This window comes from Malus sylvestris, chromosome 6 (genome assembly GCF_916048215.2).
Source record: "Malus sylvestris chromosome 6, drMalSylv7.2, whole genome shotgun sequence".
Lineage (NCBI taxonomy): Eukaryota > Viridiplantae > Streptophyta > Magnoliopsida > Rosales > Rosaceae > Malus > Malus sylvestris.
Window position 1 is genome coordinate 29779167 of NC_062265.1, and position 21637 is coordinate 29800803.

Genomic DNA, 21637 nt, shown 5'->3' on the forward strand with positions numbered 1-21637 from the left:
ATTAAATCTACAATCTTTCAATTACAAGTAAAAATGAGTAGCGCTCGACCATAGCCTCACAATAAGTCACTTTCTGTATAAATGATATGGTGGAAAAATTAAACTTGAAAACTCGAGTGCCTTAGTGAATGTTTTTAATTGATTGAGCAACAAACACTTGTGCTCGTTTATTTTTTGTTTAATAAGAACTAAAGGCACCTAAACTTTCTTTAGTGTCGTTGGATTAAATCTACGGAACTTTAACGAAAAGCTTTCGGTATTATTTATTTTAACGAAAAATCATATTTTAACACTAAAAAATTAATACTGATACTATTCATTTTACCCTTTATTTTGTCCTTATCATTAAAACTCAAAGTTTTCAAACCATTTTCATTAGTTTTTCTTTAAATCTATTTGTGAAAGTGATAGTCCTATGATTCCAACCCTCCATTCAATATCCTAAAACAAAAGCAATTAGGATAAGGACAGTTTACACCTAATCTCACTACTAATAATTTAAAATGACATTCTTTCCACTCCCACATCACTTGATAAAACAGAAATACAAAGAACTTTGCCCTTTTTCAACAAAAAAATAAATAAAAAGTTGTAAAACACAAATTATCAAGGAATTTATAGCCCAACTACCACGGAAACATTAGTTGGAGATTATTTCAAACTCGTTTTTCACACGTCACGTCTTGAATCGATTAATTGAGCTAATGAATCGCATGATGGTGGCAAAAAAATACTGAAATATCTTTGTGAATCTTCTTGAGTTTTGAAAATTTGAAATAGAGGCACCGCTTGGTGCTTTGAATTAAAAAGATTATTAGAGTACCTCTAAAGGAGATGTCAAAAGAAAAATGTCAAATGTTAATTTGATGGCTAACGTGGCAATGTCATATTTTTTTTTCTTCCAACCGATATGTTTTTTTGTTATAAATAATATTTGTAAGATCCATTTTAAAAAGAAATCAATTACAAATAAAATTTTAATATCTTTAATTGGTGCATTAAAGAGATTCACATAATAAAATAATTAAAAATTATTTGATATCACCTTTGCTCGGATGTTGAATTTGACATATATATGTCAATCCACATGATGAAACTTGCTTCTACCTTCAAATTTAATTACATAACATTCCACTGACATCTCAACCGAAAATAGTCTTTAGACCAAATTGGATAGAGAATTGTTATTAGTACTCCAAAAATCTTATTCTACACTCCAAACTTTTTATATTAAGAACGAAAAATACACTTATGAGAAGTATAGAATGAGATTTTTGAAATACCAATAATATATCGCATTAGATATTGTAGTCCATCTAAAACCAAACCCATACGTTCTCCAAAATCCTAAAACTCCTGGTAAAAAAATTCCAAAAAATTCTGGAAAAGCCCTAAATTTCAAATTTAATTTTGCGAGAAGTTCCTGTATTTACAAATTTACAATTTATCGGATTGCATCTCGTACATCCTCGATCTCCCTCTCTCTCTCTCTCCCCCTCCCCCCTCTTCTCCTTCTCTCTCTCTTCCCCTTCGCCTTCCCTTGATCTGAAACCGATCACACTCAGATTCTCTTCCAACTCACAGAGATCTCTGTTTCTCGGAACCTTCCTCGCGATCTCACGAACCCTTAAACGCTGCGTTTCGATCGTTCATTCTCTCCCAAAACCCACATCAGCTTTCCTAGGGTTTCCACGAACCTCTTAAAAACCTATTCTTTTACCAGGCAAGTCATTGTTATTTAATTTTCTCGATTATTTTATGCTAATTTGGCCTGTTTGTTTCCCCGGAAAGGAATAGAAAATCTGTAAAAAGTGGATGAAATAAATTAGAATTTGCTATTGAAAACTGTAATTTCTACGCTTAATTTGTTCTGGAATGTTCTTATCGTTTCACATGATTCGTTGCCCAACTAAGCGAATGCATTCGTGTGGTGAGATTCAGTGCTTTTTTGTTAAATATGTGTATGTGTGTATGTATCTGTTAACCAATCATTTTAGGTATGTGCTTATCATTTGTTTCATTGGGTGATGAAGGATTTTTCGGATATTGTCGTGGTTGGATCGATTCTTATCATAGTATTGGGCCATTGTTTACTACGAATGTTTTCGATATCAGGGAATTTTTGTTGTTGTCGAAAACTGGGTCTCGCTTTAACAGTGCTGTGCTTTTTTTTGGAATGGAAAACTTGATAGGTTTAGTTTGGCGATCGAGGCTTTATAAAATGCTCAAACTGTAGTAGTGCTTTATTGTAAAAAGGGTTAAGAAAAGAGAGTAACAAATTTTAAGACCTAGCATTGATCATACAGCAGAGGCTTACTTAAGAAGGATGAAATTTGCGTCTTTGTGCTTTGTTGGTGCAAACACATGCACCGGAAGTAGTCATGTTGTAATTTTTAGTTGTAATGCTAAAAAAAAATGTTTCGTGCAAGCATGCAACATGAACTATAAAATATTCTTAGAAGATATGATAATTTTGAGTTTTTGTGGCGTCTTATGTCACTTGCTAACCCTGCTAAAACTGTGCTTTATTTTTATTATTGTCAAGAAAACTATGCTTTATTTGACTACTTGGTTCAGTTACTGCAATGTCATGCTGATGGAATCTTCAATTGTCTTCTATTTTTTCCAGGCTTTGATAAATTGGCTTGAATGATCGTGTGGCAACAATTGAAACATGACATCGAGTATGTTGTTTGGCGATCGGAGGTATGAAAATCTGGCAACATTCACAATGTTTCAGCAATCGGAAATTGTTGGTTTAAGTTTTTTGAGTAGTCTGATATTGGTAGATTTAAAGAAAAAGCATTGAGATTTTCTAGGGAAAACTGATTTACATACAGAGACAGACAAGCACATAGATATCAACATCCTGTGGTGGTTTTTAATTCTGTCCTTGCTGTTGCAGGATGTCTTCCTCCAGAAGAAGTGGAATGACTGTTTTAGGGAAAGTTCCAAAACCTATAAACTTGCCCAGTAAGAGGTATTTCTTTCTACTAAACTGCCCTTAAATCAATTTATTGTGGTCCTTTGTCTTTCGGCTAAAATTCTTTACTTGTCTTGACTCTTCAAGGTTAGAAAATCATGGTGCGGACCCAAGTGTGGAAATCGTTCCCAAGTAAGTTCTCCCTCCCTCCCTCCCTCCACCCCTCCAATCCAATTTCTGTTGGGATCGGTGTATAATATTTTATTGCTACTAGTACTAGCTCATCACCTAGGTGTTTCTTGATTTCAACTATTGCAGGGGCACCCTCAGTTGGGGCAGTAGATCATCTTCTGCATCAAATGCATGGGGTTCGCCATCATTGTCCCCAAAAGCTGATGGTGGCACATCACCAAGCCATCTCAGTGGCCACCTTTCACCTGGAAGTGGCACTCGACCATCAACTGCTGGTAGCGACAAAGGGCATGAACCTTCTTCTAATGCATGGGGTTCAAATTCTAGGCCATCATCGGCTTCTGGGGTCTTGACATCAAATCAGACAACACTGACCTCATTGCGTCCTCGCAGTGCGGACACAAGACCTGGTAGTTCACAGTTGTCAAGATTTGCTGAACACTCTGACCATCCAGTGGCGTGGAGTGCTCCTGGGACTGCAGAAAAATTGGTATGGTCCTTTACTTGTAAGCTTTGTGTTTGAATATGTATTAGCAACACTTACTTGGTTAATAAAGCTTCCGACCAGCGAATGATCATCCTGGGAATCTCTCATTTCAATATAGATGGTTCAGTTAGAAACCTTTATAATGTTGATGTTAGTGGAAAATTCAACATATATATATATTCAACATTAGAAATGCCGGTAACATGATGGAATGTCAGTAAAAAAGGAAGACTATAGCCAAAACATCCAAGACTCACCTAACACCTGATTTGATGAAGACCATATCCTTTTTTAGCCTTTAGGTGTGTGTTTGCTAGCTAGCTGGGTGGTAGGTGAGTCTTGGATGTTTTGGCTACGGTCTTCGTCAGATAGATTTATCTTGGGTGGTGGGGTTTTTGATAAAAAGAAAAGCCCAAAAAATGTTGTATAGGCTATAAAGCACTGGAGAATCCATATGTCAGCAATATGCTGATTAGTATCTTTTGTTCTCTCCCTTTCCATCTCTTAGAATGAATGTTCGTATATTTGGCAACCGCTTGGATTGAAATCAGATCTTCCAGGTAATCGCCCAAATCAGAAATATACCCCCATATATCGGTTAGATAATATTAATGTTGCATTCCTTGATAGTGTCTTATGTTTGATTGTGTTGAATAAATTTTAATCATATGACATGCTCATTCTTAAGAGTATACGATTGCCAAGGTCCCTTGCAGTTTACTGAACATTCCACCATGGTCCTAGTTTCAGTTTTAATCATGTTAACCATGTAGCTTCCGGTTTGTGCTAATATGGTATTTCTAGTCTTAATTAAACCATATTAACTTGTGTTTTCCAAATTTGGTCAATTTGCTCTCTTCATCCAATTCTGTTAAGCATGATATCAGCTATTCGTCCAAACCACTCTTTCCAACCATCCAAACTGACCTTGTAAGTTACATGCGGTTGCTATCCCACCTCTTTATGCTGCTTATACAAAAGCTCTGACAAGTAGGAAAATATGGTCATGTTGATAAGTACTTCAGGATTTATTTTGTAACTAAATATTTCAGGACTAAATAGCTACTTTCTATATGTAGCAAATTATTATTAATTTTTTTGGTAAACTTTACACCCTTTATAAAACATATGGTTTGTTATTGACCACATGAGACCCACATATGTATATGTGAAAGCAGTAATTTGACTTGTTACGGGAAAAACTTATAGATGTTGAGTGTTTCCTTCATCCACTCTAGCTAATGAAATTAGATGGAGGGGAAATATTGAAATAAAAAGAAGTGTAGGTGGACATTTTTTTTAGTTTGCTTTTAGTTAGCTTAAAGGAAAATAATTTTAATTGTTAGGGGAGTTGAATTAAGGTAAAATAGGGTTAGGATTGAGGTTTTGCCCCATATGCTTTACCCAATCCAATCTTAGGGGAGCCCAAGGTGGTTGAACACTGCCTCTGCTATTTCTACTCTCTTGCAGTCAACCCAGTATTTATCTGAAGTTTAATTTGATTAACTGCTGTTACACGTGCAGGGGATGATGTCATCGAAGAATGATGGATTTTCACTTACTTCTGGAGATTTTCCGACGCTTGGTTCAGAAAAAGATAATCCTGGAAAGAGTGCCGAGCCGCAAGGTCTTATGCCTATATTTCACTTATATAATTTAACATTTGAAGACACTGTGTACCAAGATTTTTTCAAATTTCACATGATGGTTAAGTTGGCATGCCACACATTGCATTACCTCATCGACTGTTTTTGGCAGTGCCATCGGATTTTTATTAATTGATGTGGCACTGACATGTAAATTGCCATTCCATGTTTACAAAATAATTTGCAAAACTTTACACCTAGCTGCCAATTTTCCAACATGTCCAGAATGGCTGCCAATTTTACTTATTCCAGTGTTTATATACATTTTCTTTTTTTGCCAAATAGAAGAAGAAAAAAGTAGCTGAAAAAAAAAAAAAAAACTACGCCTATTTTTTTGAGTTCAAGTTTGTGTTTCTTTTCTTATGGGACAATTATGTTGTTGTAATGAACTTGATGCTCCATTTTGGTTTACTGATTGCTTGATCAATCATTTATGACAGATCACAGTTCTTACAGTCGTCCTGGCTCTTCTAGTGGTAGAGTGGCAAAAGAGACGACTGGGACTTATGTAGTTGGTTTGTGCACATGCTCTTAACTCTTTTGTGTTTTATTAGAATGTTGCAATATTGATCTTTTATTAGTTAATGTCCGTGGTTTCTCATTCACTCATGTATATAAGTATGTGCTTGGTTTCCATATTTAGGCGAGATTTCTGAAAATGCAAATGTGAAGAGTGGAACTGCTAATTCATGGAAAAGAGAAAATCCCTCATACAACGAAGATGGAGGTAGACATGGTATGGAGAAGTGGCAGGGAAATCCTCACCCTTACCCTAGTGCTAATGTTCCTCCCGGGCACTATGATGGATGGCATGGTGGTCCAGTAAATAATCCACAAGGTGGTGTTTGGTATAGAGGACCTCCTGGAGCTCCCTATGGAGCTCCGATCCCTCCTGGTGGCTTTCCTATGGAACCATTTCCATATTATCCTCCAGGACCTCCACAGATTCCACCTGCTGCTATTGCCAATCAGCAATCCATTCCTCCACCTGGAGCAGGACCAAGAGGACACCATCCTAAAAATGGAGATATGTACAGACCTCATATGCAGGATGCATATATCCGTCCTGGTATGCCAATTAGACCTGGCTTTTACCCTGGTCCAGTGGCCTTTGAGGGATATTACAGTTCTCCAAGGGGCTACTGCAATCCAAATGAAAGAGATGTTCCGTATGTGGGAATGACAGCTGGTCCCCCTGTTTATAATAACTACCCTAGCCAAAGCGCTCACAGGCCTGCCATTTCTCAAGGCAGACCCAGTGGATATGGTCCTCCCAACCCCCAGCTGATGTCGGAGCAATTTGAATCTGGTCATCCGCCTGATTCTCGTGGACCTTACAAAGTTCTTTTGAAGCAGCATGATGGTTGGGATAGAAGAAATGAGGAGCAAAGGAATGAGGGTGCTGTCACAAGACTTTCAACTGATGCATCATCTCTTGAGAGGGAGGATCATCCTAGAACGTTGGGAGCAGAGAGTGATTGGATATCAGATCACAGAAAGGAGGGAGTGAGGGATCAAAGGAAAATGGTCGGTGAAGAAGCTGCTTCAAGGAAGTTTGACAACCAAGGAGCCGCTTCAGTTCCTAAGAAAGTGATGTCTCCTGAAAGTTTGGAACAGATAAAGACAGTTGATGTCATCTCAATGAAGAAATCGGGTACTGAAGCCTCTGGCACGCCGGAAGTTGCACAACCACTCCTGGATGCTGCAAAAGACTCCAGTCTGATTCAGAAAATAGAGGGATTAAATGCAAAGGCACGTGTTTCAGATGGACGAAGTGATACTTCATCTGTTTCCACTAGGGAGGAGCAGAAGAACAGATTCCAAGTCAATGCTAAAACTAACAATTCAGTTAATGAACCTGTTGGTGGTGGTATTGTAAATCCGGAAAGATCTCATGCCACGGAGAGCATAAATCCTTCTCTTGAAGTGGGCAGCACAATTTCCATCTCCAGGTTCGTTGGCGATTTTTGGGTTCCATTGAGAATGTACATGTTATTGTAAATTAATGGAATATGCTGATTTTCTGATGTACAGGCGATCCAATCGTGCCATGCATGATGATAGATCAGATCATTGTGGTAGAGGAAGGTTCAATAATCAAGAAGGTGAAGGGTGGTCAAAGAAGTCCTTGGTCTCAGAACCGACAACTGTTGTATCAACTGCACGTTTTGAAATTCCTTCTAATGTTCATCTGCATGACCACCTTGTTTCAACGGAAGCAATTGAAAAGTCAGGATCTTATCCACAAGGCAGATGTGAGGAGGAATTGGCCACACCAATGGTTGATCCAAATGATTCTGAGGCACAGGTATACACGTTATTCATTTTCTTGTTAGATTTTGTATCAACTTTGCATTGCAACTAACTTCTCTTCTTTACCAGCGTGCTAGGATGAGGGAATTAGCTAAGCAACGTACCAAACAGTTACAGGAGGAAGAGGAGGAACGGACAAGAAGGCAGATGGCCAAGGCTCGTGCAAAATTGGAAGAGTTGAACAGACGTACTCAAGTGGAGAGTTCAAATCAGAAGATTGAAAGTCACTCAAGTGGTGCCATCCAGATTAAGCAAGAAGAGTCTCAAACCGCAGGTGAACCACTAATTGGTGGCAGGAAATCAGCTCTGGGATCTAATCTTGATGGTGCTTCAAGGATTAATGAGAGTAGCACTGGAAAAGATGAAAAGTCAACTGTTCTGGCTAGTGACCTCCCTTCAGACACGCTAAAGAGTGTCGGCAAGGAACCTGTTCTGATGCATGATGAATCTATGCCTAAGCCGAAGGAGGTTATTGTTGCTAATGTCGTTGATCGCAACAATGCTCCCCAGGGTCATGAAAGCAATATTACTAGGGTTAAGCAGGCCCCTAAACAAAGGCAGAACAATCAGTTAGAAAAGAAGCCTACTGGAAAGTTTACTTCCACCAGCACAGATGATGCAACAAAATGTCAGACAGATTCTGTGGTTGATGTTTCCAAACCCCTTGGAGTTGTACCAAATGAAACAGCCTCAAGCAGTGAGTCAAGCCAGACTGCTAATACCGGTGCCATACTTGAGTCAACTTCTCATCCCAGAAAGAAAAACTACCGAAATGGAAAGAATAAGCAGAAAACAGAGAGTACATCGACGGTGGCTGCAATGCCATCCTCTGCATCGAAAGAAACAGATATTGCAAATGCCACAGCTGAAAGTGGAAGGCCAATGGTATCTGAGTTGGAGTTGGATCCTAGCTTGGGTCAGTCCCAGACCATTCCTAGAGATGCATACCAGTCTTCGGAGCAACACTTGTCTCCATCAAATGAAGAATCTAAAGGTAGAGGAAATAGCCAGTGGAAACCGCAGCATCCTCGCAGGGTGTCAAGGAATTCGCAAGCTATTAAGCACTCAGAAAAATTTCACAGCACTGATGCTGTTGTCTGGGCACCTGTGCGGTCACAGAACAAAGCTGATGTACCTGAGGAAGCCATCCCCAAAAATGAAGTTGAGGCTGTTAGTGCTGTAAAGACTGAACATAAAGTGCAAAATAGTTCAAAAAATAAGAGGGCTGAAATGGAGAGATATGTTCCAAAACCTGTAGCTAAAGAGATGGCGCATCAAGGAAGCACTCAGCAGCCAGTGGCTTCTGTAATCAATCAAACTGCAATAAATGAGACCATTGAGAGATCAGATTCTGGTTCTCAAGTTGCTGAAAGTTCCCAACCTATTACTCTAACTATTGGAAAAGTGGGAATTGCCATAGAGTCGAGGCATGGGAGTAGTAGACAGAGTAAGCACGGAAAAGCACATGGATCATGGAAGGAACGGGGGTCAACAGAATCAACTGCCATGCATGGTTCGGAAGATGGACCGTCATATACTTCAAATGTTGGTCAGAGTGATAAAAATTCAGTCCAGAATCATCAACCCCAGAAGCCTGATGTTGTCTCAGAGATAGAGCAACCAAAGAGTTATGATTGGAATGATTCTGATGGATGGAACATGCCTGAAGAGCCTGTTGCTGTTGCACCAGTCTCTGTTTCTGCAAAAGACCAGGCAACTACCAAAAGAGGAAGGCAGCATTCATTCAAGGGACAGAGAGCCATGGGAAACAATCATGATCTGGATGAAAAGAAAAATAGCAGAGGGGATACCTACAAAAATAACAATCAGTTTTCAGCCTCTGAAACGGGTCACACAGACTTAGCTGCTGCTTCCAGAGAGAATCGAGCTGTTGGGGAACGTGCAGCGCCTCATTGGCAACCCAAATCTCAGGCACATTCAGGCAATAGTCAACTGGGAAATAGGGCCAATGGTGGTCAAAACGTTGTTGTGGAAGTTGGTCGGACTTTCAAAAAGGAGACCAGTCCCCGAGGTGCAGTGCCACGTCCAGCAACACCTAACAAGGATAATACTGAATATGTGGCCCAGCATCAACATGATCAGGTGATATCTGAGAGAAACAATGCAGGGGAAGGACATAGTAAGAGAGAGAGGAAAGCCTCATTCAGGGGACGCCCCCACTCTCCGAACCAGGGTCATGTTACCCCAGTTGAAACAGCTCCTGTTAGTATGGATACTAGACAAGAGCAGCATTTTAACACTGGGTTCCGCAAGAATGGAAACCAAAACAGCCGTTTTGGGAGAGGTCAAGAGTCTCGTGGGGATTGGAATTACTCAGGGCATGATAGTAGGCAGCACAACCACCCTGCAAACCGGGAGAGACAGAGGCACAGTTCGCATTTTGAGTACCAGCCAGTTGGGCCGTACAACAACAATAACAAGTTCAACAATTCCGAGGAACCACGAGATGGTCCTTACAATACTGGTGGAAGAGTCAAGGAAAGAGGCCAGACCCATCCGCGACGTGGTGGGGGTAACTTCCATGGACGGCAAAGTGGCACCTCCCAAGTAGATGCAGATATGGAGCAGTAGCTGAAGATTAAAGATTCTGAAGATGAGGTTTTTATTGATTGAAACCCACCTTTTTCCCACTCACGCATCGTTAGCAGTGGCCGATAGCATTCAGGTATTCTATCAATTGGTCAAATTTAGTGTTCATACATGTTAAGTAGACAACTGACGGCTTCTGTCCACCGAGCAGGGCTTGCGGCAAAGTAGACGGTGCTGAAGTAGCTAGCTGCGGTTGGAGGTAGTCGATCGTGTCGTAGTTCTTATTTATCTTCTTGTTTCAATTGAATGGGATGTGAAACATTGTGATATGGTCACCCCCTTGTTTCGTACGGAACGATTTAACATTGGTTTTCTTGTTCTGGCCTTTGTATTTATTGTTTTAGAGTGACTCGTAATCCCTTGCCTTGGCTCTAAATAATAATATTGGAGCGGCAGGAAAGGAATGAAATTAGAGATAGCTTATGATTTCTCTCTCGATTCTCTGCTTGGCTTGGCTGGTTTGCTTGCTTTGCTTTGTTTGCATCTATTTGTTGATTAGTAGTATTTTTTGGCAAAAATTAAAATATATATTGTAAATCCAACAAAACGGAAATCGGGTGCCACCTAACAAAACATGCGTTACTTAATATATTCATCATCTAACGGTTAGATATGGTACTCACTTTATGGTTGGTAGGTCACCAAAATTGTAAGGGATAAAGAAAAAAGAACTTTAACGGAAAGTTTCCAGTACTGTTTATTTTAACAAAAAATTATATTTTTACATTAAAAAGTTAATCTTGGTACTATTCACTTTACGTTTTATTTTGTCATTTTCGTTAAAACTCAAAGTTATCAAATTATTTTCATTAGTTTTCGTAAAGAAAATTGTTATCTAATTAAAGTAAAAATATTTTTTAGTTTATCAACAAGGAAAATTATATTTGAAAATGGTTAAGTGAACTTGAAAAGCAAATTGTTATGTCATCCAGCGGTTGATCAACACAGAAAAACAAGGGAGTATTTTTGCTCACCATTATTTAGTGTGGTGTATGCTCATCATCTTATTTATCATCATTAGATAAGTTTGAATTTTGAGATTCGTGTAGTAGATAGGCACAAATCTCGAAATTCAAATCATCTAATAGTGATAAATAGGATGGTGAGCAAAAATGACTCGGAGGTGGTCGCTGGTTGAGCTAGGTCAGTATTTTTCTTTTGGATCTGGACTCGACTTTTTCTTTTTATTTCTTTTATTTTTTTATAAACGAGTGCAAGCCAATCTAAGTTTATGTTATTTTTATTAGTGGAACCGACTCATTTGAATTTGTTTGATACGATTTGGACTAGGTTACCAGCACATAACAAAATTTGAACTCAGTTTTGGACTCGTTTTTTTACACAAGCCGAGTCTAACATGAACCATATTAAAAATTAAAAGTAAGAACCAAATAGTATTACATCAAATTGGATGTGGTCTGGATTCATGGGTCCAAGGACTTGTATGCCCACACTTATACAACTCATACTGTTCATCTTAAAGTTAGGGAAATATTATTGACCTTTAAAAAATCTAATTGTGCAGTCACTCAGTATTACGGTCTGATAATATTCCTCTTTACTTGAAAGTGAGAGATCTTAGGTTTGAATCTCGTGGATGACGAATTCGATACCAAATTAAGTAGCTCATTATGTGGTTTAGCTGAACTCCCCCTCCCCTTAAAATAAAAATATCGATGTACTTGAAAAAAAAAAAATCCAATTTAGAGTACAAAATCAAAATTTTGAAATCACGATAACATTTCTCTAAAGTTATCATTTTACTAATTAACTATAATATAAATTAGTGTTAATTATCCCACATTGCCAACCCTCTCGAACAAAACGGCGTCGTCTTATAATTTTGTTAGGGAATTGTTTTTGTCATCTGGCTCCCTGGCTTTGGTTTCACCTTACCCTCTGGTTTTTTCTGCTTCATTATCCTCCGCTCCACATTCCGCTGTTAAAAAAAATATTGCATATAAAAACCCTAATTTCACCACAAAAGTGTCGAAGACCTTTTTCCTCTGTCTATCTCTTTCTTCTATCCACTATCTATTTTTGGCAAAATTCAATTCGGAGAGCGCGACAAAGATAAAAGCAGCATTTGTCCCCGAATTTCACTAATTTTTGTGAAGGGAGGGAAGTTCATGGCAGGTTAGTTTGAATTTTCCCACCAATTCTTTCGTTCTGAATTTCAGTTATGCAATTTAATTGTTTTGGTTTGGTTAGGGTTTGATTTGTGAGCTTGGGATTGTTTGGTTGTTTGGGTTTTTTTTATTTATTTTTATTTGTAATTGGAGGAAATGGGGAAGAAGCGAACTCTAAAGCTATGAAATTTGTGTTGTTTTGGTGAAAATTCAGCTCCTTTTTTGTGTTTTTGGTTGGTTTAGTGGGTTTTGGAATCCATTGTTTGTTGGGTTGCTGGGAATTTTGAGGAAAGGAAAAAGGGGTACGAGTTTTCAAGCTATTGCTTAATTTTGTTTCTGGGTTTTTTTTTTTTGGTATAAGTACGATTCTACTATTTAAAATCTTCCTAGCTCGAGATGGATTGGTGTTCTTGGTTTTAATTGTTAACTGTTTGTGATAAGTTTATGAATTCTGTTTATTGGTGTTGAGTTGTTCCTTCTGCAAGAGTTGTTGTGCTTGCTGCGAGAGTTGGTGCTTATGTGTGGTTGTTTATGAAATTAGGCCCTGCTGAGTAAATGATTTGGTTGTTGAGGTGGAGACGATGGCATTGGTCGTGCATCAAATGCAGGTAATTGATATTAAGAGTACCCTGAATTTCATATTACATTGTATCCGTTTAACCTATTAGAGAGATGATCCATGTTTGCCCCTTGGTTTTCAGTTTACTTCGGCGATTTCTTGAATTTGGGATTGTATCTTTCTGTTACTAGCTTTCTCTTTTTATGCTGAAGTTTCTTCGTGTTTTTTTACCATTGCATTTCAGGGTACTTATGTTACGTATCCCTCGAGGCCCTTATCATGGAGCAAAGGGATGAAGTTGAAGCAGTGTGTAACAACACATCAAATGGTGAGGACAGAGAGGTGCTTTATATTAAAGCGCAACCTTTGTTTAAGGTGGGAGTTTTTCCTCTTTAAGTTTGTTATCTTGTTAATTGTTCTATTTACTTTCCTTTAGGCTTCGTGGTTGTCATTTTGCATTGAAATTCTTCTACTTGCACTTGTGGGAGTCGCATATGCACTATGAGGGAATGGATACGCACACCCACATCCACACCAAATACACATTTTTTTTTATCTTGATCATTTAAATTCAGAGAACTTGTTTCACAGCGTAGGGGCTTCTCTCATGCGGGGACCAAAAGTTAAACCTTTCAGAGTTTCCGCCTTCAAGGGCAGTGCCCAGAATGATAAATCTGGAGGTAGAACAAGAGGATCAAAGCTTCCCAAGAATTCAGCCAAACTGAAAGAGAATGAGGATACCATTACGAAATCTCAGGCAAATGATATTCCTCTTTCTTATGCCTCTGAAGCAAATGAAAGCATTGCATCGTCCCCCATCATTCATAATTTATTTAAGAAATGGCTGAGAATGCTTCGAACACCATCATCAAGTGAAGTAGAAGATGGGCTTTTGGGGGAAGAACCGCCTTCAATGGAGGCATCAGAAACTAAGCATGAGGTTCAAAACAAGGAAAAGGATGGGATTCTACGGACCTTTTGGTGCAATTTTCTCAGTCTAAATGCTACAATAAAGATACCCTTACTTATATTGTAAGTATAATGTGTGCTCTATCTCTCCATCTGCTTGTCTGTTTTTCCAAGTCCATGATTATTCTGTTTGCACGAACTTTTAGTTTTATGGGGTTAACGTGAGACATCTTGGATTTATTTGCTTTTATCTACGACATCATTTTAATTGTTCACTAAATATGCAGCATACCCATGTACCTGGCAGTTAATACGATTTATGGGGCCGAAGTTTCAAAGGAGTTGACACCCTTGTGGGTTTTAGGACCCTTCATTGTAGCTCTCTACATCAAGATGCTTCAGTGGTTGTGTGCACTCTATGTTTTCAGCTTCAAGCAGACTGTTAAAGTAATCAAGAATTTACCCTCCTACTTCATGGTGGCCTATACATACATTGCACATGGGAAGCTTAAAGAGGAAATACGGGCTCGTTTCTGGCAACCTTTACTGAACGTTAGGAATTTAGACTACAAGAAATTATCAAGAAGAAAGCTGAAAGCACTGCAAGAGTTGATAGTCGAGAGATACCTTGATTTTGTGGAATCAATATGGCCTTATTACTGCAGAACAATCAGATTCCTAAAGAGGGCTAATCTCATTTAGATGCATCTGAGAAATGTCTTCCTGTGAGAGCAACGGCTGAAAGTCGGAGTTGCTCCTGATGATGGTTTTAGAAGTTTGAGTTTCTTTCGAAGAGCCAGCGGACCCCATTTTAGACCGGGGTTGTTCTTGATGTCTAGCTAGTCGAAGGATCATGACAAGCGGATTTGTCCGGTTTCTGTAATTTTTACAAGGTAGCATTCTTAATTTTTGGATGAGGTCCCTATTATTTTGTATCTGTGTTGTATTCAGCTGCCGCGAATGCTTTTGAGGTTCCATGGTGAGATGGGGTTTGAAATTGGATGTTGTAGAACTTGCTCTTTTCTTTTTTGTGCTTTGGTAGCTAGTCTGAGAATCATCATGCATATCACCTTAAATCTTCTGCATTCTTCCCCTATCCTTTCTTCCTCACGTTCTTCGGAAAACCGATTAGGGTTTAAGCATGGATCGAGTTGTAGGGGCTCGATTGCTGGAATAGATAGAAGTAGGGCCGGGATGGATGCCCGGATGATAATGTACTAGAAACATCATGTGCCGGTGTGACTGCAACACTTCGAAACTTATCTATCAGCACCATACTAGGCTTGGAAATTTGCCTTCCACAAGAGTTGAAGAGAAAGAAGTAGAAAGGATTCCCTTGGGAAGCTTGTGTGGAAAATACTTGTTCATATAAGCACTTTTCTTAGAAGTTATTTTGTTATGAACACGTTAAAATAAGGGGAGTTTTAACAAAACACTTCCGGTACTGTTTATTTTTAACGAAAAATCATATTTTTACCTTTAACTGGTACTATTCACTATACCTTTAAAAAGGGTTTTTCGTTATAAGAGAATCTTTTTGAAATTTTCGTTAGTTTTCTTAAAAATAAAATCTTTAATAAAAAAAGAAATTGTTATTAATACTTTAAAAATCTTATTTGACACTTTAAACTTTCTATGATTGGAAAGAAAATACACGTGTAGAATGAGATTTTTGAAATATTAATAACAGTTCCCATAAAAAATTGTGTGTTTCTGAATAAACATCTAATATGTGTTTCTCTAGATAATGCTGTATGATTCATAAACACTATTAACTTATTCTGTTAAATGCAGCTTGAAGCACTTTTATATTGCTTTTAGGCTTTTCAAAAACAAACGTTGAACATGCCCTAAAGATAGAAAAGAAAAATGTGGCTTCAATGTTACGTATTATTCAATGTGACGGGTATTTTAGTCATTAAATTTAATTCACAACTGTTTAGATCTTCAATTTTCAATCTCAATCGTTGTTTTTCAGTGTTATGCAATATTAAGAAATTTCCGAAAAACAAAAATAGAGAAGACTCTCGTGAGAAGCAAAGGACGGAAATAAAAACAAAAAATCCGCATAAATATAACGTAGGAGTAGGATTTGTCCAAAACGAAAGTCGTCCGCTTCGCCCCACCGAAAACACAAACGAAAGCCGCTATCTTTCGCTTCAATAACTCCAAAAACCCCCCACTCCTCAGTTTCTTCGAATTCCTTTACTTTCTCACCCTTTCCTTCGTTTTCCCGGAAATTTTTCTTCATGGGTAGCCTTAAATATTCATCGAATCAAAACGGGTTTGCGTTATAATCCCGCAACATGCCGCCGTTGACTGTCTGACTGCCTCGGCTTGTTGTTATTGCTTCATAGATATGACGCTTAAATGTGGTTCTTCGTTTTCTTGCTTGGCCACTTCTCCTGCTTCCCATTGCCAAACGAGAAGGGGTTCCCAGGTGCGTTGTAGGACCGTTTGGTTACTGAGAAAAAGTCTTGATATCTCCCAAAATTTTTGTTTTTTGTTTTTTGTTTTGATGTTTGCATATGAACTTGTGAGAATGTGTAGTGGGGTTGTTTCTGGTAGCTAAAAGGTTTGGAATTGGTGTATTTTTTAGGCCAAAAGGTGTGGAATTGGTAGGTGAATTTTGATTCTGCAAATACTGGTCAAAAAACAAAGAAGGAAAGAAAAAGTGGGATACTTTTTAAGGTCGTTTATGTAAGAAATAGGGTATTATGATGTTAAAGAATCTAGTTTGGGAGAGATTTAGTTGTACTCGGGTTCGTAGTATTCGAGTTTTTTCGATTTAGGCATGGCTTTGTGAGAAGCTAGAGGTATCTCTTGGGGCATTTATGCCGTATCAAGAGTAATTTGTTCATACCCTCTATTGTTTTATCTCCTACATGAATGAGGTAAAATTTTTTACTTATACTCAGCTTAAGCTTCTGGGATTGATTCACATCAACACATTTGAAATGCACCTTGTGCGGTAGAATTTACCGTTGTTGACTAATTGGTGTCATTTTGCTATGCTGAAGTAAACTATGCTCGAATTCACTTCCAATCGGAGTCATTTTCCTAAATAGAGTAATTTGTCTTGAGATTTTTTTAATCCACATCTAGTTGTCTTATATGACTCTTGTCTGATAATGTCAAATGACTGCCTCCTTTTAGAAGAACTTTATCGAATCTTCAGCTTATAAATACATTTCCCTTGATGTCCAGTTGAGCTTATTGCATGTACCGTACTGCAGCCAACGATGTGGTGCTCAGCAGCTAAGATATGTTAAAGGTAGCTTTCATATTTGGTCTATAATTACTGAAGCCTGCAATTTTTTTTCTTTATGGTGCAATGTAGCCAGCATAAGATGTGGTTTTTCCCCGAGGTAATGAGCATAGCGAACCTATGGATTTCATTTTATTGTATCTACTTTTTCTAATTTGACCATTGTTAGGTAACTTTTTTACCAAATAGTTTTTGAACTGTAATGCCATTACTTTGAAAAGTGCGAGATTTTTTTGGCTCTAAATATGCTTGGTCTATTTTTTCTGTTGCTGTAAGCAGGTAATTCATGCATGTTCAGACATCAAATAGGGCAGGCAAGCAAAAGGATTCCAAACAGTCCCAGTGTTCTCTTTGCTGTTGCTGAAGACCAGTCAGAATATAGTGATATAAAACCAGATGCTACGGAGCTAGAAAATCACTGTCCTAATTCTGAAGATATATTTCCTTCTAACAGTTCATATATCCATTTTGATGGTACTGGTGGAAAACCAGGTTTAGTCTCATTTTATAACCGTCCATATAAAAAGGAAGAAGAAGTTTCTACAAATAATCCAGAAAGGAAGCAAAACAGCCTCTTATGGTTCATCGGTCCAGCTGTTCTCCTAGCTTCTTTCATTTTCCCCTCGCTCTATCTGCGCAAAATACTATCTACTATATTTGAGGATTCGTTGTTGACAGGTGAGGATGCATATTTATATGTCGTGATTTTATGTTTATTAAAGTCCACATATTTTTCATCACATGTTTTTTAACTAAAACCATAATTGCAGTAGATAGGATAGGCAGAACAGAAAATTTGTCTTGTCAGCTTGAGATTTTGTTTCCTTATATCTGTATACACCTTTCTGTGTATCACTTTCTCCACGCCACAACTTGCATTATTTTTTATTTCGCGTAAGACTATCTTGGGGTGTTGGAGTGACTCTATTAGAGTGATTATACTGAGATGAAAGTTAGTGCAGCCCACTAGAATGGATGAGGGTTAGGGAATCTAAATAGTTGTTGGTGAAGGAATGATCCTAGGAAACTTTAAGTCAGTTTTGCTTCTAATGAAAAGTGAAGACAGAGGAAGGGTTGGGTGACTGGAAGTGGTTTTGGGTGATATGTGAGGTGGGTTAGAAAGTTTTAACTTGAATATGATAGAAATATACGAGAAAGGGGAGAAATATCTACAAGTGAAGGGCAATAATCAATTGAACATGGACGGAAATATTAAATAATGACGTGAAGTTCTAAGAAGTAACGTTAGATGTGGTTCAATGGACTGGCAAAGTAATGTCTGTTGTTGGTTCAACTCTTGGGAATAAATGAATGTTGGCATTATGTAAAAAGTTGACATCTTCATAAAGTCTATAGCGTATCACAACTTTTGGCCTATATCCTTCTTAACATATACATTCTATTTTCCTTTATGAACTCATTTAATTCTTTCAGTTTAGAAAGTAAACCTTTTTCTCCTGTCTAAACCATAATATGTTTCTTCTCAGATTTTCTCATCTTGTTCTTCACGGAAGCTCTCTTCTACAGTGGTGTTGCGGTGTTTCTTCTTCTGATTGACCGTTTAAGGAGGACAACTGAACCAGAATTGGTTGTCCCCAGTAACAGAACCCCAGCCCCTCAATTAGGACAGCGAATCTCATCTGTAGCTTCCTTGGTACTCAGTCTTATAATTCCTATGGTGACTATGGGTTATGTTTGGCCATGGACTGGCCCTGCAGCTTCTGCTACTCTTGCTCCGTATCTGGTTGGTATAGTGGTCCAATTCGCATTTGAGCAGTATGCAAGATATAAGAAGTCACCTTCATGGCCTGTTATCCCGGTCATCTTTCAAGTAAGCCAATCCTTTCCTTTTCACTACGGATGTTGCATAAAAATTGAATTTGAATGTAGGAAAAATCTTGTGTCTCTTGTTTGATGGTAGGTTGTTAGATTACTACCGGATGATAGTTCTTAAATTCTAGCCTGTCTAATTAGATATGCACCAATCAATCTCCGTCCTTAAACTGCGTGTGATTTAATAATCTCAGTTGAATCAACTTGAAAAACGATAAAAATGATATGAAGGACCTCCTGTATGTAGTTTATAATTGTGTACGTATGCTGGCCTACAAATCAAAAAGTTTTTATTTCTGTTACGATTGGCAGGTCTATAGATTGCATCAACTGAATAGAGCAGCGCAACTGGTGACTGCTCTGTCCTTTACAGTCAGAGGAGCTGAGACGACACCGCACAACTTGGCAATAAACAGTTCCTTGGGTACACTGTTGAATGTCCTTCAATGCCTTGGAGTTATCTGCATTTGGTCTCTCTCAAGTTTCCTTATGAGGTTCTTCTCTTCCACCACTAATCCACCCTAAAGCCCGCAATATCATGTACGGATCATGTAACTCAGTGACACTACCATCGGACTTCTCTCAAGAAAATTAAATGAATCTCAGTTGGGTCCAGTTTCCTTTTTTTCCGTGGTTTAGTTCCGCTCGGGCGGGAGTTTGACAGCAAATTGCCATTGAAGTATTTGACTGGTCTCAAGCAAAGTTAGACGGTAGTTGCAGGATTTTGTAAATGAGATTCTTAAAATGAGAGAGAGAGAGAGAGAGAGAGAAAGAGAGTACATAAGATAATTTTTGTTTCATAAAATCCTATTTGTTTAGAATTTGACAGAACTCAGTTGCAAGCTCATCTGATTTCTTGATGAAACCTCATCAGAGTTTAGCAGCTAATGTTGGTGACTGCTCTGTCCTTTTACCTAATATTGGTGACAGAGAACTCACTTGTCTTAGTAACCTTTTACCTAATTAAGTAATATTGGTACCGTGGTGGTTCTCTTCGCGGCATTTCCCTTCCTCTACAGGGAATGTTGCCGGAAAATCAAGATGTAGCGATAAAAGGGCTGTCGAAGAAGTCAGGGCAAGGACATCCAGGAGGTTTGGAACGAGTTGGAGCTTATAGCCAAGCTTCAGCATACCAATCTTGTTAGGCTCTTGGGTTGCTGTGTCGAAGAGGAAGAACTGCTACTGATCTACGAGTACATGCCCAATCGGAGTTTGGACAAACTTTTGTTTGGTATATCCTCATTTTTTTCTAAGATTTATATACTTTGATTAGGTTTCTCCATTGAAAAAACACTAGCTCATTGTCCTTCATGGTTTGTCCAACCAGATCCATGTGAAAAAACAGAACTAGATTGGGGAAAGCGTTTTCGAATTATAGAAGGTGTCGCTCAAGGAGTACTTTACAGCCACAACTACTCTAGACTGAAAATCATTCACAGGGACCTAAAAGCAAGTAATGTTTTGTTGGATGGCTCGATGAACCCAATAATATCAGACTTTGGAATGGTAAAGATTTTCGAGATAAATCAGACCGAAGCAAATACCAATAGGGTTGTTGGCACATTGTAAGTCTACATGGAACATGCTTTCAATCATCTAAACCTTACGCAATCACTACTTTAGTACCTTTGCTTATCGTACCACTAACTGATGTAGCGGTTACATGTCTCCCGAATATGCAAGATATGGCCATTTCTCTGAGAAACTGGATGTATTTAGTTTCGGAGTGCTGTTGCTGGAGATTGGGAGTGGAAAGAAGAATGCTGCATTTTATCGCTTTGAACATTCACCAACTCTTGCTGGATGGGTAAGTGCTAAAAAAACATTCCAACTTATGATCATTGAGTATTTAAGCCTTGCAACTACAAATGACCGCAAAATTCAACATTTTAATTAGGCATGGGAGTTGTGGAAAGAAGGAAGAGGAAAGGAGGTGATTGATGAATCAGTGAACATGCCGGCCCGATGAAGCTTTGAGGTGTATCCATGTAGGGTTTTTGTGTGTTCAAGAAGCTCCAGCTCATTCGACCAACAATGTCTTTGGTGATTCGTATGCTGCAGAGCAATGAAGCTACATCTCTTCCACCTTCCAAAGAACCTTCCTTTTCAACACACATGAATTCTAGTTTTGTTCGCTCTTCTCAAACTCCAACCAATTTTTCCCACAACTCAGTCACATGAGTTTGCCAGAAGGTCGATAGGGATTGGAAGAGAGTGACTGGCAAGCAGATGAGAAAATAGTGTATTAAATTAGAAAAAAAAAACAGCCCGAAACTATAAGTTTTATACAAACACTTCAAGGGCTCAATTGGAATATGTTCATGAGGATGTTGGTTTTACTATGTGTGTATTTGATGTGTGGAGGTACATCATAAGATTGGTGTAGTGATACACACTTAATCAAAGAGTGTGATAAGATGTCTGACTTATCATAAAAGTTATAACCCTTCTGTAAGTGATATGTCTTATCATGAAAGGATAAGACCATTCAAAGAAGTCTCACAACTCTCTCTCAAGAGTAAGATGAAGTCTATAAAAGGAGGATTCATTTCTTCAGACAAATGATCCAATATGAAAACAATTTCTCTCTTCTTCCCTTTGGTGTGCGTAATCAATAGTCTAACGACATTAGAGATTGATCCTGTGAAATCCTACAATCCAAACTAAACCTAATAGCACCAAATTTTTATTGTTGTTCAGTTGCAGATGTGGGTGTAACCATATCATAAAAAGACAAGTACACTGAACTAAAGAAAAAAGAGAGAATT

General features: G+C 38.3%; 4 protein-coding genes across 8 annotated transcripts; all 4 read left to right on the forward strand.

Moving 5' to 3' along the window:
* Nucleotides 1-1394: 1394 nt before the first annotated feature.
* Nucleotides 1395-10601, forward strand: LOC126626154 (protein MODIFIER OF SNC1 1-like). The gene is made up of 11 exons (XM_050295380.1): nt 1395-1723; nt 2630-2706; nt 2906-2980; nt 3071-3115; nt 3242-3605; nt 5127-5229; nt 5689-5763; nt 5892-7200; nt 7283-7556; nt 7631-10247; nt 10323-10601. The coding sequence occupies exons 2-10, from the start codon at nt 2675-2677 to the stop codon at nt 10151-10153; spliced, it is 4800 nt and encodes a 1599-aa protein (XP_050151337.1). The 5' UTR covers nt 1395-1723; nt 2630-2674; the 3' UTR covers nt 10154-10247; nt 10323-10601.
* A 1457-nt stretch (nt 10602-12058) lies between these two features.
* Nucleotides 12059-14780, forward strand: LOC126626161 (uncharacterized). 2 transcript variants are annotated; one of them, XM_050295392.1, is made up of 5 exons: nt 12059-12307; nt 12842-12908; nt 13104-13234; nt 13451-13891; nt 14056-14780. In XM_050295392.1, exons 2-5 carry the CDS (start codon nt 12882-12884, stop codon nt 14468-14470), a joined length of 1014 nt encoding a protein of 337 aa, XP_050151349.1. In that variant the 5' UTR covers nt 12059-12307; nt 12842-12881; the 3' UTR covers nt 14471-14780. The 2 variants fall into 2 exon arrangements, with proteins under 2 accessions (XP_050151349.1, XP_050151350.1); XM_050295393.1 differs by lacking the exons at nt 12059-12307; nt 12842-12908 and having other exon boundaries at nt 13456-13891.
* Nucleotides 14781-15852: 1072 nt separating this feature from the next.
* LOC126626158 (uncharacterized) lies at nt 15853-19734 on the forward strand. Of its 3 annotated transcripts, none has more exons than XM_050295386.1 (5): nt 15854-16208; nt 16976-17042; nt 17316-17714; nt 18524-18867; nt 19182-19734. In XM_050295386.1, exons 1-5 carry the CDS (start codon nt 16128-16130, stop codon nt 19392-19394), a joined length of 1104 nt encoding a protein of 367 aa, XP_050151343.1. In that variant the 5' UTR covers nt 15854-16127; the 3' UTR covers nt 19395-19734. The 3 variants fall into 3 exon arrangements, with proteins under 3 accessions (XP_050151344.1, XP_050151343.1, XP_050151345.1); XM_050295388.1 differs by having other exon boundaries at nt 17005-17042; XM_050295387.1 differs by lacking the exon at nt 16976-17042 and having other exon boundaries at nt 15853-16208.
* A 232-nt stretch (nt 19735-19966) lies between these two features.
* On the forward strand, nt 19967-21464 carry LOC126626163 (cysteine-rich receptor-like protein kinase 10). 2 transcript variants are annotated; one of them, XM_050295397.1, is made up of 4 exons: nt 19967-20100; nt 20197-20434; nt 20553-20676; nt 20767-21464. In XM_050295397.1, the coding sequence occupies exons 1-4, from the start codon at nt 20067-20069 to the stop codon at nt 20836-20838; spliced, it is 468 nt and encodes a 155-aa protein (XP_050151354.1). In that variant the 5' UTR covers nt 19967-20066; the 3' UTR covers nt 20839-21464. The 2 variants fall into 2 exon arrangements, with proteins under 2 accessions (XP_050151354.1, XP_050151353.1); XM_050295396.1 differs by having other exon boundaries at nt 20553-21464.
* The last annotated feature ends 173 nt before the right edge of the window (nt 21465-21637 follow it).

Coding starts and splice junctions, on each gene's coding strand:
- LOC126626154 (XM_050295380.1), top strand. CDS start 2,675: ATGACATCGAGTATGTTGTTTGGCGATCGGAG. Junction 2,981..3,070: donor ATAAACTTGCCCAGTAAGAG/GTATTTCTTTCT, acceptor TGACTCTTCAAG/GTTAGAAAATCATGGTGCGG. Junction 3,606..5,126: donor CTGGGACTGCAGAAAAATTG/GTATGGTCCTTT, acceptor TTACACGTGCAG/GGGATGATGTCATCGAAGAA.
- LOC126626161 (XM_050295392.1), top strand. CDS start 12,882: ATGGCATTGGTCGTGCATCAAATGCAG. Junction 12,909..13,103: donor TGGTCGTGCATCAAATGCAG/GTAATTGATATT, acceptor ATTGCATTTCAG/GGTACTTATGTTACGTATCC. Junction 13,235..13,450: donor AAGCGCAACCTTTGTTTAAG/GTGGGAGTTTTT, acceptor CTTGTTTCACAG/CGTAGGGGCTTCTCTCATGC.
- LOC126626158 (XM_050295386.1), top strand. CDS start 16,128: ATGACGCTTAAATGTGGTTCTTCGTTTTCTTGCTTGGCCACTTCTCCT. Junction 17,715..18,523: donor TGAGGATTCGTTGTTGACAG/GTGAGGATGCAT, acceptor GTTTCTTCTCAG/ATTTTCTCATCTTGTTCTTC. Junction 18,868..19,181: donor TTATCCCGGTCATCTTTCAA/GTAAGCCAATCC, acceptor TACGATTGGCAG/GTCTATAGATTGCATCAACT.
- LOC126626163 (XM_050295396.1), top strand. CDS start 20,067: ATGCCCAATCGGAGTTTGGACAAACTTTTGTTTG. Junction 20,101..20,196: donor TTTGGACAAACTTTTGTTTG/GTATATCCTCAT, acceptor TTGTCCAACCAG/ATCCATGTGAAAAAACAGAA. Junction 20,435..20,552: donor AATAGGGTTGTTGGCACATT/GTAAGTCTACAT, acceptor CGAATATGCAAG/ATATGGCCATTTCTCTGAGA.